At 68.3% G+C, this 17,319-nt stretch overlaps 2 protein-coding genes across 2 annotated transcripts in view; one reads left to right on the top strand and one right to left on the bottom strand.

Moving 5' to 3' along the window:
- Window positions 1-5,176: 5,176 nt before the first annotated feature.
- On the top strand, window positions 5,177-13,122 carry NAT8L (N-acetyltransferase 8 like). Its single transcript, XM_027545371.1, has 3 exons — window positions 5,177-5,626; window positions 6,898-7,062; window positions 8,883-13,122. Exons 1-3 carry the CDS (start codon window positions 5,251-5,253, stop codon window positions 9,248-9,250), a joined length of 909 nt encoding a protein of 302 aa, XP_027401172.1. The 5' UTR covers window positions 5,177-5,250; the 3' UTR covers window positions 9,251-13,122.
- Window positions 13,123-14,558: 1,436 nt separating this feature from the next.
- The window catches only part of POLN (DNA polymerase nu), a 151,554-nt gene continuing 148,793 nt past the window's right edge, over window positions 14,559-17,319 (bottom strand). Inside the window, exons 24-25 of the mRNA XM_027545335.1 lie at window positions 16,739-16,800; window positions 14,559-14,871 (exon numbers count right to left, since the gene is read on the bottom strand). Of these exons, the coding sequence (XP_027401136.1) occupies window positions 14,698-14,871; window positions 16,739-16,800 (236 nt within the window). The 3' untranslated portion in view covers window positions 14,559-14,697. The remainder of the gene's footprint in view (window positions 14,872-16,738; window positions 16,801-17,319) is intronic.

The raw sequence follows: 17,319 nt of genomic DNA, 5'->3' as shown, positions 1-17,319 counted from the left end.
CGCTGGTGTCCTGTGTCCCTGCTCTGGCCACCAGGGCCCACCGTTGTCCCCCGGAGTCCCTGCCTGGGCCTGGGTTTCCCCGCCGGGCAGCTCTCCCACCCTGGCACCAGGCTAGGGGTGTGCACCCGTGGGCACGGTGGCCACCGCCTTCCAGGGTCCTCCCCTGTTCCCTGTCTGCACCTCCTTTTTAGCGTGGAGGGTGCACTTGGCCATGGCCATCTCTGTGCCTGGCGCTGCTATCCCAGGTGGCCTGAGCTGGACACTCCTGGTCCCCTGCCTGGGAGGGCGACCCCAGTCCATGGCCCAGCCTGTCCTATCCTTGGCGCCTGGCTGCACACAGCTGTTCAGATGCTTTGTCCAGGCCCTTCCTTACCCCAGTGGCTTCCCAACCCTTGACCGTGACTTCCCTCCCATCCTCTTCTCTTCTGCTGGACCCGCCCAGCCTGTGGGTGCTGCTCCAGGTGTCAGAACCACAGGGAACAAACCAGAGTCTTACCTTGGCTTCAAGGGGGGCTGAGCTTGATGTCTGAGGGTGAGGATGCCCATGGGCTGATTTCAGTCAGGCCAGAGCGAGGCCTGGGGGAGGGACAGCTGGAGCCGCAGGCAGCCTCAGTGGCCTTTGGGCCTGGGCGTGGGGGGCAGGGACCGGAGCCACCTGTCCTGGGGCCCCCAAAGGAGCAGAGGGTGGCAGAAACAGGCACCTCCATCAGGGCACTGCCAGAGAGTGGCCACATCCCACGGGTTGGCCTCCGTCATATGGCCATTGCTGGCTGCCAAGGAGCCCAGATTCTCAAACACGAGGATCGCTGAGCCCTTTTTGGGGGGAGCAGGCAGGCACTTCTTAGTGTAGCGTGTCCCAGGAAGTACTCAGGACACATTTAACCTGAAAATCACCGGTTTATCTAAAATCGAAGTTTAACTGGGCCGGGCAGCCCCAAAGCCTGGCTCCAACTGGAGCCCCTGTGAACAGAAAGGAGGGGTCCTCATGGAAAACCTCTGCAGGGGGTGCCCTTTGGGAGGAAGAGACAGGGCGGCAGGGGCCGCAGGCAGAAGGGCTAGGCGGCGGCAGAGCCATCTGCCCGCAGAGGGCGGCGGGCGGCATGAAGGCCAGACAGGTGGGCAGGCTGAAGTCTGAGCTGGACCTTCCTGGCTGCTGGCCGAGGATCGACTCGGGCTGGGGACAGAGTCGGCGTTGTCGGGAGTGAGGGGCCAGGGCTGGGGGCAAGGGTGAGCAGAGAGGCCCAGGAGGCCGTGGGGCAGACACACCTGGGAAGGCGCTGCGGAGAGAAGGCCCTTGGGGCTTGGGGGTGGGCGCGGGGAGGTGATGCCCCCGAGGAGGGGGCATTCACAGGGCAGGGAGAGAGCAGAGCCCCCGGCGGGGGGCTTTGGGCAGAAGCCAGCCTGTCGCAGGCCCTGGAGGCCGAGCAAGGCCCCAGGTGGGCCCCCTGGGGTGGGTGGCTCTGGCCACGGCAACCTTGGTGGGAGCAGAGTCTGTTGAGGTGGGGAAGGCCCGCTCGGGGGTGGTGCTGGAGAAGCCACTGGGGCCCCGGGAAGGGTTTAGCCTTGTGTGCAGGCAAGGCCAAGGACATCCTGGCTCTGTCCTGAGCAGTACCGCCGCTTTCTGCTGACTGGACCAAGAGCGTCTTCGTGGCCATGTTGGGGCCACGTGAGCTGGGACGGCGTCGCCTCTGGGGCAGCGCTTGCTGCCCCTGCAGACTGTTCACTCGATCATTCCCACTCGTCTGCCTTCGTCACGTCCGTCCATCCTCCAGCAGTCTGGTCCTTCCCAGCGTGTCCCCCCGGCCTGTGCCCTCTGGCTCCCAACCAGCTGGGCGTTCCCACTGCCCACCTTCATACTTCTCGTTCGGAGGCACTGCTTCTTAGATTCCATACATCTCGCGGTGGCCTGCCTGCAAGTAGCTTCCTAGACAACCGTGTGGTAAATCAGCCGTGTGAAAATTTCTGCGAGCACATTGGCCTCGTGGTCCCCGCCACCCCCGGGCCTTAGCACGTGCTGTCCCTCTCCACGGAGTTCCCACGCGGCCTCCACCTCCCACCTCGCTCTTCAGCCCTCGTCCCAGCTTATTCTCCTTGGTCCCGAAGTCCAGCTGGAGCGCTGCCTCTCTGACTGGAGGCTCCTGCACCCAGCCCCCAGCCCCCAGGCTGTAAAGCATCGGGAGAGCAGAGCTTCGGCGGGAAGGCCGGGTGCTGCGTCACAGACTCCGGGTTAGGAGCAGGCAGCCTGGGTACAGCAGGCGGGTCAGGAGCGTCGCGCCCTCCCTGCCCTCAGGAGCTCTCAGAGCCCAGGGCCCAGCGAGCTGCCTGGCAGGTTCTAAGCAGGGGACCCAGGCCTCCAGCTGGGCGGCTGGTTTCTCTTGCTTCCTCCCTTCACGTTCTCTGGGAAGAGCCCCTCGGGCTGGGCCCTGGCCGCCGGCCCCAAGTCTGCTCCTGGTGCCTTTGCCTCCCAGGCTCCTGGCCCTCCGGCCCACTTCGCCAGCACCCCCGCCACCTCCGCAGCCCTCCCGGGTCCGCCTCTCCCTAGGATCCCGGAGACCCTCTCTGCTCTGGGTCCCCTTCCCCCAGGGTGGGGGTTCTCCCACTCAACGAACAGTCCGGTGCTGGGCCTCCTCCTCCCCATTCTGGGGTCTGGGCGGGGGTCTTGCTGTGCTCAGAGGACCCCCACTATCCCCGTTGGGGACCCGTGGGGCTCTGGTAGGTGTCAGGCCAGGGTAGTTGGGTCAGTCAAAGTCAAGAGGTAGGGGCTGGAATTTGTGGGGTGGACCTGGGTGAGTGACCCTGGAGGTGCTGGCAAGACTGCTGGACTCCGCCCACCCCAGGCTCCCGACAGCACCCAGGACCCTGCCCCCAGTCCAGCTGCGTGAGGGGACTCCCCTCCCTGGGCCCCAGACTGAGGCCGGGCGGCAGGGCCTGGGACTGCCCAGCTGCCCGCACCTCTCCCCTCTTCCTTCTCCCCAACTCGCAGCCCCTTGAAGTCCAGAACCCGGGCAGGCCTCCTTGGGGGCCAGCCTTGTCCCTCCCCACCTCGTCCAGGCGCTCTCCCTTCCCAGCCAGGGGCTGGACCACTGCCTCAAGGCGCCGTGGCCTTTCCCAGCCGTGTGTAGGCTGGAGGATGAGCTCAACCCACTAAGGCAGGAGGGCGCCCTACAAGGTCAGGCTAAGTGGGGGCCCAGGCCCCCCTCCTTCTCTGGGCCTGGAGGGGCAGGGCTGGTTATGGACCCGGGAGAGACCTGGCAGCTCAGTTGGTAAAGAATCCGCCTGCAGTGCAGGAGACCCGGGTTCCATCCCTGGGTCGGGACGGTCGCCTGGAGAAGAGCATGGCAGACACTCCAGTATTCTTGGGCTTTCCCTGGTGGCTCAGACAGTAAAGAATCCGCTTGCAGTGCAGGAGACCCGGGTTCCATCCCTGGGTCAGGAAGATCTCCTGGAGAAGGGCATGGTGAACACTACAGTATTCTTGCCTGGACAATCTCATGGACAGAGGAGCCTGGGGGGCTACAAGGGTGGGACATGACTGAGCGACTGACAACGGCCAGCAGAGGCCACGGGCCTGTAGGGACCCCTGCAGACCCGGATCTAGGGGCGGGTGTCAGGACGCTGCCCCGGCGCTCCCACGCCCGCCCCTCTTCCTTCCTGGACTCCTTGCACGCTGTCCTCTGGCTGCGACCTTCCTCCTGCCGTGGAGCCGGCCATCCTCAGGATGCCTGAGAGCCCGGCGCGCGGCGCGGGGCAGCCCCGGGCGGCGTGTGGAGGGCTCTCTGAACGGCCGGATGAGGGCCCCTGACATTGTCAGTGATCCCACCCGGCTCTCCTGGAAAGTCACAGGCGGACCCCGGGCAAATCCTGACACACGAAACACAGCGAGTGCGTGACGCCCCAGCTCGGCTGCCCCTCCCGCTACGACCCAGCGCTTTGGGCCCCGGGTCCTCCCTTTTCTCACGCCCCCTGGGTCCCTCAGGGCGACCCCGCGAGGGGCGGTCCCTTTCCTGGCCTCTGGGTGACCGCCGCCGCCTCACTGGGCCCCAGCGGCCCGAGGGTCCTCAGGCCTGGAGCCCGAGGCTTGCTCTCCACTCTCGCGGGTGTGAGCTCCGCTCCAGGCCGGCCCGCGGGGTCACTTGTGGGGAACTGGGGCGACGCGGGGAAGGGGGGTGCGGGGATGCCGGGGGGCTGGGCTCGTCAGGCTCTGGGGGCGGGCCTGGGACTCCCGCCCTTCCCCTTCCACTTGCCCCCCTCGCCTCCTGCCCGCGGCGTCGGCGCGAGGGGCTCGCGGGGGCCCGGGGCGCGCGCCCCGAGCGCCCTCCCTGCACCTGCACCGAGATCGCGGGGCGCATGCGCGGGCCGCGGAGGGCGGGGGCCGAGCCGGGAGGGGTCCTGCGGGCCCCGCGCCCCCGCGCCGGCGCTGGGGATCCGGCATCCGAGCGCGGGGACCCGCTAGGCTGCGGGCGGCGTGGGCATCGGACCCCGCTCTGATCGCGTCCCCGCGCCGCCAGCCCGTGCGGCCCCGGGCGCAGGTTCCCAGGGGGCGCCGGGCGGGGCAAGCCGGGGCGCCCCCTCCCCAGGATCTCGGTCAAGCGCCGCGTTCAGACAAAGGGGCGGGAGACGGAGACAGACGCTTCCGTGACAGCGCCCGGTGGCCGAGGAGAAGGAGCAGGAGGACGAGGCGGTGCGGGGTCCGGTGGCGCGGCCCCAGGTCCGAGCGCTCACCGGCGGCGCGCGCGGGGGCGCAGGGCCCTGGCGGGAGGCGCCCGGCCGGGAGTCCCACGGAGCGCCCGTTCCGGGCCGGGACCCCGGCCGCGACCCCCGGCCTCACGCTCGCTCGTCCCCTGCCGGCTTCGCGGGGACTCGACCGCTCCGTCGCGCCCCGGGGACGCCCGCGCCGCCCCCGGCCGGCCGCGGTGCAGCGCCCGAGTGTGCCATCGGGCGGGCGCGGGGGCGGCGTCTGCTCCCACCCTCGAGATCACATGGTGACCCTCGGCAGCCAATGCAGTGGACGCTAGGACCCTGCGGGACCCCGGGCGCCGCGACTGCACCGGCGCCGCTGCATTATAAATACTTCTCCAAAATGCGGCGCAGCTCCCTGCGCGCGCCCCGGCCGCCCGCCGCCTCCGCCCCGCGCTCCTGAGCCGCCGCCGCTGCCGCCGCCGCCGCCGCCGCGGGTCCGAGGGCGCCGCGCCCTTGCCCTGGGCCCGCCGCCCGGCCCGCGTCCCTGCGCTGCGCCGCCCGGCCGGGTGCATGCATTGTGGGCCTCCCGACATGGTCTGCGAGACGAAGATCGTGGCCGCCGAGGACCATGAGGCGCTGCCGGGGGCCCAGAAGGACGCGCTGCTCGCCGCCGCCGGCGCCATGTGGCCCCCGCTGCCCGCTGCCCCCGGGCCGGCCGCCGCCCCCGCCGCTCCCCCGCCCGCACCGGGCCCCCAGGCTCTCGGCGGCGCCGGGGGCGCGGAGCCGCCCGAGGGGCGCGGCGTGTACATCCGCGAGTTCCGCGCGGCGGAGCAGGAGGCGGCGCGCCGCATCTTCTACGACGGCATCATGGAGCGCATCCCCAACACGGCCTTCCGCGGCCTGCGGCAGCACCCGCGCGCGCAGCTGCTCTACGCCCTGCTGGCCGGTCAGTGCGCGGGGACCCGGCGGGGCGGCGGGGTCGGGGCCGCGGGGTGCACCCCGGCCTGCCGCAGTCTGCGCCCGCCCGGCCCTCTGGGGACCCGCACGGGGCTCTCTCCGGCCCTCTTGTCCCCCGCCCCCCCCCCCCCCCCCCCCGGCCCCGGGCCTCTGCCCGGGAAGGAGGCGGACCGCTGCCTTCCCCTTGGACGCGCACGTTCTGCGGCGGCCCCGGGGCGAGGTGGCCCCCGGCGCTGGGGCCGGTCCGGGCTCCGGGCCAAGGCGCGCTGGGCGGGGGCGTGGGAACCGGTGTGGGCCGGGTGCAGGGGCTGCGGGCGGGGAGGACTGGGGTCTCCACCCGCGTCCCCTCCCCGGTCATCCCGGGTGGGGGCGGGGGAGCAGCAGGTAGCGCCCGCCGCCGAGGCCCCGCGCCCGGCGCGTGTAACTATATATAATCCACCCGGCGGGGGAGGTTGCCTCGCCGGCTCCAAGTGCTAATTTATGAGGGGCAGGCAGCCAGCTCCCCGGGGTGCCGGGCGGAGGGAGCGCGCCGAGGAAGCGGGGCGAGAGGCGGTGGGCCTGAAGCGGGCGCCCCCATGGGGGCCTTTGAGCCTTGGCCCCTTGAGGCCTTGCAGCGGGAGGGCGATTCTCCCCATTTCGTAGATGTGGAGCTTGAGGCTGGGCGGGTGGGACTTCCCAAGGTCACGCAGCAGAGGCCTTTCACTGCAGGCACGTCTGCCTCCGAGCGCTGGAGGCCCGGTTCGGCCTTCCTCCCTGGCCCCTGCCCTCACGACGCCCAGAGGCCGGCCCTGAGGGTTCTTGGCTGGGGTGGGGCCCCCCAAGTTCCCAAGAGAGGGACGGTGCCTGGCCTGCCGGCTCTTTGACTCCCCCCAGCCTCATGTAGGCCAGGATATGGACCCAGCTAAGGGTCTGGGGTGATGGGCAGGGCTCCCCGCCTCCGTAGTCATGCCCTGATCTGTGCCTGCCAGTGGTTGAGGGCAGTCTGCCAGGGGCCGCTGCTGTGCTCAGGACACTTGGAAGTCCTGATGTCAGGGGTGACAGCATCGCGTCCTCACGGATGAGAAGTTTGCCAACAGGGCCAAGTGGGGGCGGCAGCTGCGATGGTCTTTGCTCTTCCAGAGAAAACGGGCTGGGCTGTGCGCTTGGGGTCTTCTCTGCCCATGGCCCCGGTGGTTATCGAGCAGGGGCCAGTGCGGTGCGGGACGCGGGTGGCCCGCAGGCCCCGCCCCAGAGGGCACTCAGCGCGCCCTCTCCCCGCAGCACTCTGCTTCGCCCTGACGCGCTCGCTGCTGCTGACCTGCCTGGTGCCCGCAGGGCTGCTGGCCCTGCGCTACTACTACAGCCGGAAGGTGGTCCTCGCCTACCTGGACTGCGCGCTGCACACGGACATGGCCGACATCGAGCAGTACTACATGAAGCCCCCCGGTGAGGCTCCGGGCCCCGCCCCTGCCCCCGCCCCCCAGCCCTTCCTCCCCGCAGAGCCGCCCCTGCCCCAGCAGCCTCGGGTGGGCACCGGAAGGCCTGGGCCGGGCGCAGCGTGAACTGAGCCTCCTAGGAAGGAGGGCGCTGGCCGAGGGGTGGGGTGCCGCAGGCTGGCAGGGCCGGGCTGGCAGGACTGGGTCCTCCTCCCAGAGCGTCCCCGGCTTCCGTCCTGTGTCCTCTGAGGGCCTGGCGCTGCTGGCCCAAGCTGGCCCTGGGCCACGCTGACCCGCCCTGCTGCTCGGGCTGCTGCTGCCCGTTGCCTGGTGCCCGTCTCACCCCCCCAGGGGCCCATTCGGTGCGTCTCGTGGGTCCTGGGCTGGCCTGGAATGCTGGGGCCCTGAGTGGCAGGACAGGGGACCCCACAGTGGGGGGACGAGAACCCTAGGAGAACGGGGGTCTCATGTCACGGCTTCCACTTCTGGTCCCTGGGCCACTTATTAATCCCAGGGTCTCGCCCCGGCCCTGGTTTTCTGTAGATGGAGGGGCTGGCACCTGCTCTGGAGCCATCTCCTCTAGGGAGTTTATGCTTCAGGCTGGCCTGGGGGCAGGGGCAGGCTTTTCTGTGTGCCCAGAGTTGGGATGTGAGGGTACCCCAGGTGCAGGAAGGTCTGTGTGGAGAGGGGCCTGAATGGCTGGTGAGGTTCTAGTAGGACCCTGGCGGGGGGCAAGGAAGGGCAGCTGGGCAGGGGAAGCAAGGCTCCCGGGGCAAGGCTGAGCTGCCCGGCGTGACCAGCTCCGGGCCATGGCGGCTGGTCCTTCTCAGCCCTGAAGCCACCTGGCAGGCCTTGGGCACCCTCGGTTCTGCGTGACCCTCTTCCAAGCCCAAACAAAGCATCTTATCAGCGTCCTGGAGCTTCAGCCCAGGTCTGCCTTGCACCAAAGCCTGGAATGGCCCCCCGTCTCTGGGGCGCAGTCCCCCTGGATGTGAGATCAGATGGGCTGAGACAGCTAGGGGGTCTGCAGGAAGACCCCACGGGGGCGGGGAGGCTGAGCGGCAGCTGACGGGCTGCACTGGGGCTTGTGGGGGCTGCCTCTGCTCTGGGGAAACTGAGCCTGTGCTGACCTCTGACCCGGGCTGGGTGGGTGGGGAGAGCCCGCGCCCCTGGCCAGTGGGCAGGTCAGTGGGTGGGGGGTGGTCATGCCCGAGCTCTGGCTGGGTGCCTGGGCTCAGTCTTGGGGTTCGGCGGTGAGGATACCTCCACAGAGGTGACAGGCCGGCGTGGCAGGGGGGTGGGGCATGCTGGGGAAGCAGGCAGGGGGGACCCAGCGGACAGGAGATGAGTGTCTTCCTGGTGGGGTCACATGAAGGTGCTTTAGGGGGAGGTTAGGCCTCCCATGGGGAGAATGTGGCAGTGGGGGCTGGTGTGGCTGTGGGCAGGGTGGGCACAGGCCAGGCTCCCTGGATGGGCACCATGCTGGTCTAGCCTCCTGGAGCCCCTGGGCCTCGGGTCACCGGAGGAGACAGCTCTCCCCTCCAGGCTTTGTCCCTCTGACCCTCCTGCGCCTCTCGGTTCCCCAGAGGTCTCCCCATGCCCCCTCCTGCCCTGCACCGGGCTGCGATGGGTCTGGGTCTGGGCCTGGGGGGGGCGTGGCTGGCCTGACCACAGGGCTCGCTGCACAGCCTCGGGCCCAGGGGCAGGGTGGCTCCAGGGCTGCTGCGGGCGGCAGGCAGGTGGGGCCCGGTGCTCGGCCCAGAGGGGCCCTGCGGGCTGGCCGGCAGGCGGTGGTGCCCGGGGCCCTGACCTCCTCCCTGTTCCCCGCAGGCTCCTGCTTCTGGGTGGCCGTGCTGGACGGCAACGTGGTGGGCATCGTGGCGGCGCGGGCGCACGCGGCGGACAACACGGTGGAGCTGCTGCGCATGTCCGTGGACTCGCGCTTCCGCGGCAGGGGCATCGCCAAGGCTCTCGGCCGCAAGGTGCTGGAGTTCGCCCTGGCGCACGACTACTCCGCGGTGGTGCTGGGCACCACGGCCGTCAAGGCGGCCGCCCACAAGCTCTACGAGTCGCTGGGCTTCAGACACATGGGCTCAAGCGACCGCCACGTGATGCCCGGCATGACCCTCTCGCTGGCCGAGCGCCTCTTCTTCCAGGTCCGCTACCACCGCTACCGCCTGCAGCTGCGTGAGGAGTGACCGCCGCCGTCCGCCCTCCACCCCGCCCACCCGCCCGCCTGTGCCCGCCCCGCCCGCCGCCCGGGCCGCTTTCAGACGCTCACCTTGGTGTGTGTGTTGGGCTCCTCCCTTTTCGACACCACACGGTTCCTTGGCCGGTTCCTGGGGGATGCCGGGCCGGTGTGCATCGGTGACGCGCGGGAAGGTGGGTGGTCCCTCCAGCCACGCCCCCTGCCCGCCCTGGGTCGGGCCACGCCCTGAAGAGTGACAGCGTGGGCCGCCGCGAGCCCACGCAGCTGCTGGGCTGCTCCCGGCCGGAGCAGCCCCATCCCGCTTAGCCCCGAGGTGGCCAGGGGCCCCGCCTTGCCCACCAAGCACAGAGCCTCTGGGGTGAGGCCCCCGGCGCCCAGCAGACCCCGGGCCGGCAGTGGGGCGGGGCTCGGCCGTCCGCCCCCAGTGGGCGTGGCCTGCTGCGCCCCGGGCCCGGGCTGCCCACGGCCGCTTTGCTCCGTGCATGCCGAGGATGTGGCCTGGCTGCAGCATGCCGCATGCCCGCAGCCCCCCGCCCCCGCCCTGCCCAGACTGGACCTAGACTGGTGAGCGCCCCGGCCCGTGCCCCGCTCTCTGGAGCCCTGCTGTCCACCTCGCCCCTCGCTTCCCCTAGTCCAGCTCTGCTTCGACGTTGATCACCCCCTCTTTCCTTTCGGTACCTGCCCCTCCTCCGCCCGGACTTTGCTGATTGGCGTCGTCATCCAGGTGTGGTTCCCATAGCGACGTGTGGTCCAGCCGCGGTCAGGGCCCTCCAGGAGGGCAAGGTGGAGGCGGCCGTGGGGGCCCCCGCTCCCCCAGGGCCAGCTCGATCGGGCGTGGTGGCTGCTCCCGGACCTCCCTGGGAACTTTCTGCCCCACAGCGGCCGGGCTCTGTCCTGTGAATCTTGACCAACCCAGGCTGACGCCCGCACCACCAAGCCCGTAGCTTCTCCCAGCCTGAAGCCGACCTATTTTTTAATAAGTTATTTAGACAGAATAGCACTCTGCATGACTTTAACTCTTGGGACAAAACGGTAGTTGATACCTACACACGCACACACACACACACCTGTGTGGTCTAGAATCTGCACTACTTCCGGCCCAGTTTGGTAGGGGTGGGTGCCGGGGGATGGAGGGACACCCTGACTGAACGTCGTTTCTGCCCGGAGGGCACTCCTGGGCGGGTGCAGGCGGGAGAAGCTTGTCAGCAGCGTCCAATGTAGGAGCGGGGCGCCTTCCAAGTGCCCACTCGCTGCCCCAGGTCACAGGCAGGGGCTTTTGGGAGTGGGTGGCCCAGAGTCGGGGAGGAAGGTGGTGGCTGGAGGGGCGTAGAGGCCCGCAGAGGCCCCTCGCTTTGGGGGGGGCGTGGCAGGCCGCGTGGGCCACGGACCTGGGCGCCACGTGCAGGGCCCTGGAGGGCGCGTCGTCAGAGGCGCTTTGAGTCGGCCACGCCTGGCCACCCGAGGGGCCCTGGGTACTGTGAGCAGCTGAGATAACCTGCGGAACATTGTACAGACCCCGCGCTGCCCTGTACATTCTCCCTGGTGGCGCCCGGCCCCCCGTCGGGGGTGGGAGTTTTGTAGACTGTACAGAAATCGGCCCCTATTTTCTTGCAGCTCTCAGATTTTGTTAATCTGGATAATACAGACAGACGTAAAGTGTTTTAGCAAAACGGAAAACAAAGCTGTGCCTTTTTCCTCTTTCTGTTTGGTTTGGTGTCGGTTCGGGGCGGCCTTAGGTGGCGAGGGGCGCGGCGGGGCTGTGGCTGGCCTGGGGCCTGGCGGGTTGTGTTCTTGTCTGGTGGTGGCTCTGGGATGCTGCGGCTTCCTCCGGCCCTGTGCCTGTGGGGCCCGTCCCCGGCGGGGGTGCGGGGGCAGAGGGCCCTCGGCATCTGTTGGTGTGGACTGGAGCGCCTGAAGGGGGTCCTCCTGGCAGGGGTGTGGCCCCTCCTGTCCCCTGATGTCTGTTCCTGCTGCGTGGCCCCTGCCCCACCCCTGCAGATGGGCCAGGGGGTGCTGGGCACAGGCTGGCCCTCATCATCCCCTCGTGCCCTTTGTTGCTGCCAGGATGGACTCCAGGAGGGGTGTGGCAGGGGGGCCACGTGTCCGCAATGCTCTTGTCCAGCCGCCGCCCGGCCCTGAGGTGGGCAGAGGTGCCTGTGTGCCCCAGGCTGGGTGCGTGCTGAGCCCGGGTTGAGACCCCTGCCTGGCCAGCGTGTGGCCTGGGCTCCTGGGGGCAGGTCTCCCAGCTTCCCCCCAGCCTGGGAGCTACCTGCTCCACAAACATGCACTACGCTGTGAGTTTTATACCTTTGTAGAAATCCTGATGTCACTTCTACCTCTGTGAAGCGTCCCCCCCGCGCTCCTGCCTGGGGGTGTGTCTGGGCAGCTTCTCTGTGTTGGGCAGTCCTGGGCCCCTCCTGGCCCTGCCGGCTCCCGGGCCTCCCTGGGCTGGAAGGCCAGCCCTGGGCCTGGCACCGTGCTCAGGGGTCCGGCTTCCAGGCAGCAGAAGCGGGAGGTGGAGCCTGAGCACGTCTTTGTTAGACGGACCTGAAGCGCTGGCCCGATGGGCCCATCCGGGTCCCGGGACCTGGAGCGGCTGAGGCTCCAGCACTGCTGTATGGCCCAGCGTCCTGGCCCGTGGCTGGCAGGCCTTGCCCAGGTAAAGGCTCTTCAGGCAGCTGGTCCCGAGGGCGGGCGGCCAGGGCGGGTGGGGGCGTGTGTCGGGCCAGCCGGGTGGTCTGGCCCACGCAGGGCCGTGGTGGTGCCCCCGGGTCCCTCCGTCTGTGTCAGGCTGGCCTCCCCCTGCTGGCCCAGGGCGGGGTTGGGGGCGGACGGATGAGGGGCTTGGACGGGGAGGCCACGTGGTCCCGGGGCCCCCATCCTGCTCTGGGGGTCCTTTCTCAGAGACGGTCCCTGGGGGTGGGGGCTCCTTCCCGTGTCTAGCAAGGGCTTGGAGGTTCTCTGGGCCCCCAGGCCTGGTTCTGACGTCCGGGGCGTGCTGGAAGTGTGGGTGCAGTTGGGGGCTGTCGGCGTCGGGGCTGCTGGACGGCGGCCCTGGGCCTCCCTGGCGCGTGCCGTGTCGCCTCTGCTTTCGCGTCTCTCCGAAGCCACTGCTGTGCGTCATTCCAGCCCCTGAACCTGAGCTGGGGCCCTGGGGCCTTTTTGGAGTTGAGTTCTGGGCCGAGCACGGGCAGACCCTGGGCTGTATTTGCTCGGGGTGCGGACGACAGGCTCTGGCGGCGGCGTGAGGCCCGCTGCCTGCTGGCGTGGGATGCGGTGTTTTAACAGCAATAATCAGCCACTTCAGAGAAGGGGTGTGCCTGCGTGTGCGTGTGTGCCTGTGGGTAGGTGCACACACGTGTGCCTCTGTGTGTGTGCACGTGTGCAGGGGGAGAGCCTGGTGTCTGAGGGCTCTGGGGGGCCGGGGGTGCTTGGCCGGGGCGGGCTGGCCCCGAGGCCTCGTCTGCTCTCTTCCGGCCCAGCCAGCCTGGGTCCCAGCCCTCCTTCCTCCCAGGCTGAGGCTGCTGCACAGGCCCGCATACAGCGGGGGTGCCCGGGGTGAGCTTTTGCCCAGGGCGCTGGCACTGTGGGGAGGGTGGCCAGGGCAGGGACGCTCGGGGACACTCTGCAGGCTGGTGGAGGTCAGATCTGGGGACGAGGCCCAGGCGGGCTGCTGTCGCTTGCTGAGTCCGCTGTCAGTGTGGCGTTCGGGAGGGCCCCAAGGGGCACCGAGTTCCGGGGGCGCAGGCTGCTGGGCGGGGGGTCCCTGTGAGCCGCGGGAGGGGCCGCAGCCACAGCCCTGCACTTGCCCGGCCCCTGATGCTGCTGTTTTTCAATAAAACCCGAGCTGATGGAACCATGCTCCATGCTTTCTTGCCGCGTCCTCTGTGTAACCCTGGGCCCGGAAGGGCTCCTCCCTGAGGTGCTGGGCTTCCCCCCCACCCTGGGGCGGGGGTCAGTGGTGGGGTAACCCATGGGCAGGGGAGGCCCCCGCTCCTGTGTCTGTGGCCCCGACCTGGCTGCCCTGCCAGCTTGCCGTCTGCCTGCCTGTCTGACGCTCCTTGGAGCCGTGGGCTCACGGGATGGGGTGAGGGGTGGGGCTGGGTGGGACCCCCAGGTCCTGTAAGGAGGGGCTGTGGTGGGGTTGGGGTGTCAGCCAGGGACGGGGACACTGAGACCCCGGGGGGAGGCGCCCAGCATGCCCCGGGGCTGCTGAAGCCCACCAGTGTGACGGCCCCCACGGCGGGCCCTTCCTGCCGGGGCCACCTTCCGGGTGGGGGCGCACCCCCTCTGCCCTTGGGGCATCCAGTGCGCCCCCTTCTCTGAGTCTGACTGGGTCCCACCTGCCCCACAGGGCTGCCCACACCCACAGCGGCCTGGCCTGGCCCTGGGACGGCACTCCCGGGACGGTCACTGGTCTGCGCGAGGTCCTCCCCAAGAGGAGGCAGTGGTCTCTGCCTCTGCGGTGACGGCATGAAGATGGGCTGTCGCTCAGACGTCGACACACGCTGGACACAGTGGCGTGGGGGGGCCCTGCGCCCCCCAAGAGGGTCAGGCGCGGCCATCAGGCCCTGCGTGCCCCAGGGGACCAGCGACGATTTGAAGCCTTGATTAGAACGGGCCTGGGCACGGTGAGCGGTGACGACCCCGTCACCTGGAAGAGTGAGGCCGTGTCCTGCAGGCTCGAGTTGCTGTAAGGCCAGGGTCCAGGCTGGGCAGGGGGCCTGCTCCCCTCCTGGAGGGGCTCCCCTCGGCCCTGCCAGGTGAGCACCGTGCCCCCTTGGTGGGGGCTCTCGGAGCCGGGACCCAGACCAGGATGCAGGGGTGAGGCTGCACGGGGTGGGGGGGCCCTGGGCTGAGCCAGGGTGGGGCAGGCCTGCTGGGGCCCGTCCAGCAAGGCGACCTCTCTGGCCGCAGTGTCCCTGTCATCCAAGGTGGGGCGTCTGTGTCTCAGGCCACGGAGAGGCTCTGGGGTGCTCAGGCCAGACCCTCCCTTGGCCCCGGGGTGCCTGTGAGAAGCAGCTGGCAAGCACCTGGGCACAGGCCCCTCCGGCCCTCAGGAGGGTGGTCGAGCTCTCAGGAGGGTGGTCGGGAGGTGCTCTCCACTCAGCTCACCGCCACCCGCGGGCCCGCTCGGGGGCGCTGGGAGCCAGGCTGCTGGCTGCTCCCGGCTCCTGTGAGGTGCTGAGCAGCTGCCTGGCGGGGGGACCCAGACTTGCCCCAGTGCTCGTCCTGACTGAGGGGCCAAGGGCTGCGGGCCCGGTTTCCCACCCCCAGGAAGGATTCACAAAGACAGGTCAGGACAGCTCCTCCAGAGGCGTTTACTGCAGGCGGCCCCAAGGGAAGGTGGCTGTGACCGCTCATGAAGCTCTGGCCTCCGGGAGGCCGCACCGCCGGCTGGTGGACCCCGGCTCTCTTCTCCGCTGTTGCCTGGGGCTACGGACCGAATGAAGGCAAAAAATGCAGGCGCGGGGGTCGGCGCTCCGGGGCTGGCCGGGGCCCAGATGTTGCTTGGAGACTCGGCGGGACGTTGGTGGGGCCGGGGGCCCCCTGCAGGGGCACCAGGTGTCCCCACGAGCGGCCTGCACTCAGGCTCACCTTCAGAGGCACCTGTGCGGGCAGCAGAGGTGAGTGCCCGGCCTTCCTGGCCACCTCCCGGGCCCCCTGGAAGGTGGACCAGGGCCCATGGTGCACAGGCAGCCCCTTGCCCAGACACGCGACTAGACACCCTGGCAGTTCTGCTAGGGACAGATGCATACTCACACACACGCATATGCACACACACACACACACACACACACACACTCATATACACATTCACACTCTCAGATACACACACATGCACATACACATTCAGACACATACCTTCTCACACACTCGCCCTCACACTCTCAGATATATGCACACACACATACACACTCATACACAGATGCATACGCACACACACACGCTGTTATACATTCACACACTCTCAGATACACACGCATGCGCTCACCTGCACACACACACACACACACATACACTCAGGCACTCACACACATGCACACATGCCCTATACACACATTCACACACTCAGATACACACGCATGCACTCACACACACACACACATACAGTCTCAGGCACTCACACACATGCACACACTATACACACATTCACACACTCAAGATACACACGCATGCACTCACACACACACACACACACTCTCAGGCACTCACACACATGCACACACTATACACACATTCACACACTCAGATACACACGCATGCACTCACACACACACACACACACACTCTCAGGCACTCACACACATGCACACACGCTCTATACACACATTCACACACTCAGATACACACGCATGCACTCACACACACACACACATACACTCTCAGGCACTCACATGCACACACGCTCTATACACACATTCACACACTCTCAGATACACATGCACACACGCACGTTCACATACTCATACATTCACACACAAATACACATGCATTTACACGCACATTCACACATGCACACATACATTCATGCACATACACTCTCAGGCACTCACACTCATGCACACACACTCTTACACATACATTCATACAGTCTCAGATACACACACATGCACCCACACACATTCAGATACACACACTCTCATGCACTCACACATACACACACATTTAGACACACACTCTCACACACACTGGCAGGCTTACAGGCTCCAGAATACCCACCCCGTCGTGATGCCTCAATCTTGGTTGAGCCCCTTCACCTGCCAGGGCCTCTGTGCGGCAGGGAGGCCTCAGGGGCTGGGCCAGGCGAGGGGGTCAGGGATGGGCGTGTCCCGGCGCCCTGTGGGCACCAGCTGCAAGGTGTGCAGGGGGCCCTGGAGAGCTCTCCCTGGGACCTGATCCTGAGTGGGCCCTGACCACAGCTCAACAGCTCCGTCCCCACCTGAGGGTGGGGAGCACTGCAGTGGCCACCACGGGGCTACTAGTGGGGTGAGGTCAGGCTTCCTGGGCTTCCAGGGACCTTGGGGTCCCCACATCTCCACCCACCAGGAGGACAAGCACAGACCACCCTGCATGATGGGTGGTCCCACCCCTGGCTGGGCCCGGGGGTGCTCCTTCCCACTGCCAAGCTGCCACCCACAGGGCGAGGTCGGGATGAAGTGAACAGGGCACGCTGCACAGAGCAGGCCGCTCCCAGAGGAGCTGAGGGGAGACCGGCCCTTTCTTGCCACGCTTCCAGCGGCTCCAAGCCGCCTGCGGTCCCTTCGGGGGGCGGTCTGCACGGCTTCGAGGCCTTCTGCCCGCTTGTTACCCTCCACCTCCCGCACCTCCTGGAGGAGCCGGGGCCTGGAGCTCTTCCCATGAGGACCCGGGGCCCCTCTGAGGGCCGCCCGCCAGCGCTTTGGCTGGCACGGGCCTGGTGGGGGCTGGGGGAGGGCTGGCAGGACTGAGTGTGGCCCGCAGCTCCGCCCCTCACCTGAAGCTGCAGCTCCAGCGCCGGCACGTGCTGCAGGGCTTCCATGGTTCCCTGGACAAGGGCTGGACAGAGCAAGACGGAGGCCGCTCGAGTCCACGGGCAGAGCCATGCCAGGAGGACACTCGGCCCCGGCTCCCCAGTCCCCCTGAGTCTACAGGGTCCCCCCGAGTCCACAGGGTCCCCAAGTCCACAGGGTCCCCCCAAGTCCACAGGCTCCCCTTGAATCCACAGAGTCCCCCCGAGTCCACACGGTCTCCCTCATTCCACACAGTTCCCCAAGTCCAAAGTCCCACTGAGTCCACAGTCCCCCTGAGTCCACAGGCTCCCCCCAAGTCCACACGTTCCCCCCGAGTCCACAGGGTGCCCCCGAGTCCACAGGGTCCCCCCATGTCCACAGGGTCCCCCTGAGTCCACACGTTCCCCCCGAGTCCACAGGGTGCCCCCGAGTCCACAGGGTCCCCCCATGTCCACAGGGTCCCCCTGAGTCCACACGTTCCCCCCGAGTCCACAGGGTGCCCCCGAGTCCACAGGGTCCCCCCATGTCCACAGGGTCCCCCTGAGTCCACAGGTCCCCCCGTGTC

The sequence above is a fragment of the Bos indicus x Bos taurus genome, chromosome 6 (assembly GCF_003369695.1).
Source record: "Bos indicus x Bos taurus breed Angus x Brahman F1 hybrid chromosome 6, Bos_hybrid_MaternalHap_v2.0, whole genome shotgun sequence".
Taxonomy (NCBI): Eukaryota; Metazoa; Chordata; class Mammalia; order Artiodactyla; family Bovidae; genus Bos; species Bos indicus x Bos taurus.
This window is presented reverse-complemented; position numbering and strand designations above follow the sequence as displayed.

Bases quoted from the DNA above. Each gene is read 5' to 3' on its own strand.
- NAT8L (XM_027545371.1), top strand. From the start codon at position 5,251: ATGCATTGTGGGCCTCCCGACATGGTCTGCGAGACGAAGATCGTGGCC. The intron at 5,627-6,897 runs GTCAGTGCGCGG...CTCTCCCCGCAG, and splicing joins GCTCTACGCCCTGCTGGCCG to CACTCTGCTTCGCCCTGACG. The intron at 7,063-8,882 runs GTGAGGCTCCGG...TGTTCCCCGCAG, and splicing joins GTACTACATGAAGCCCCCCG to GCTCCTGCTTCTGGGTGGCC.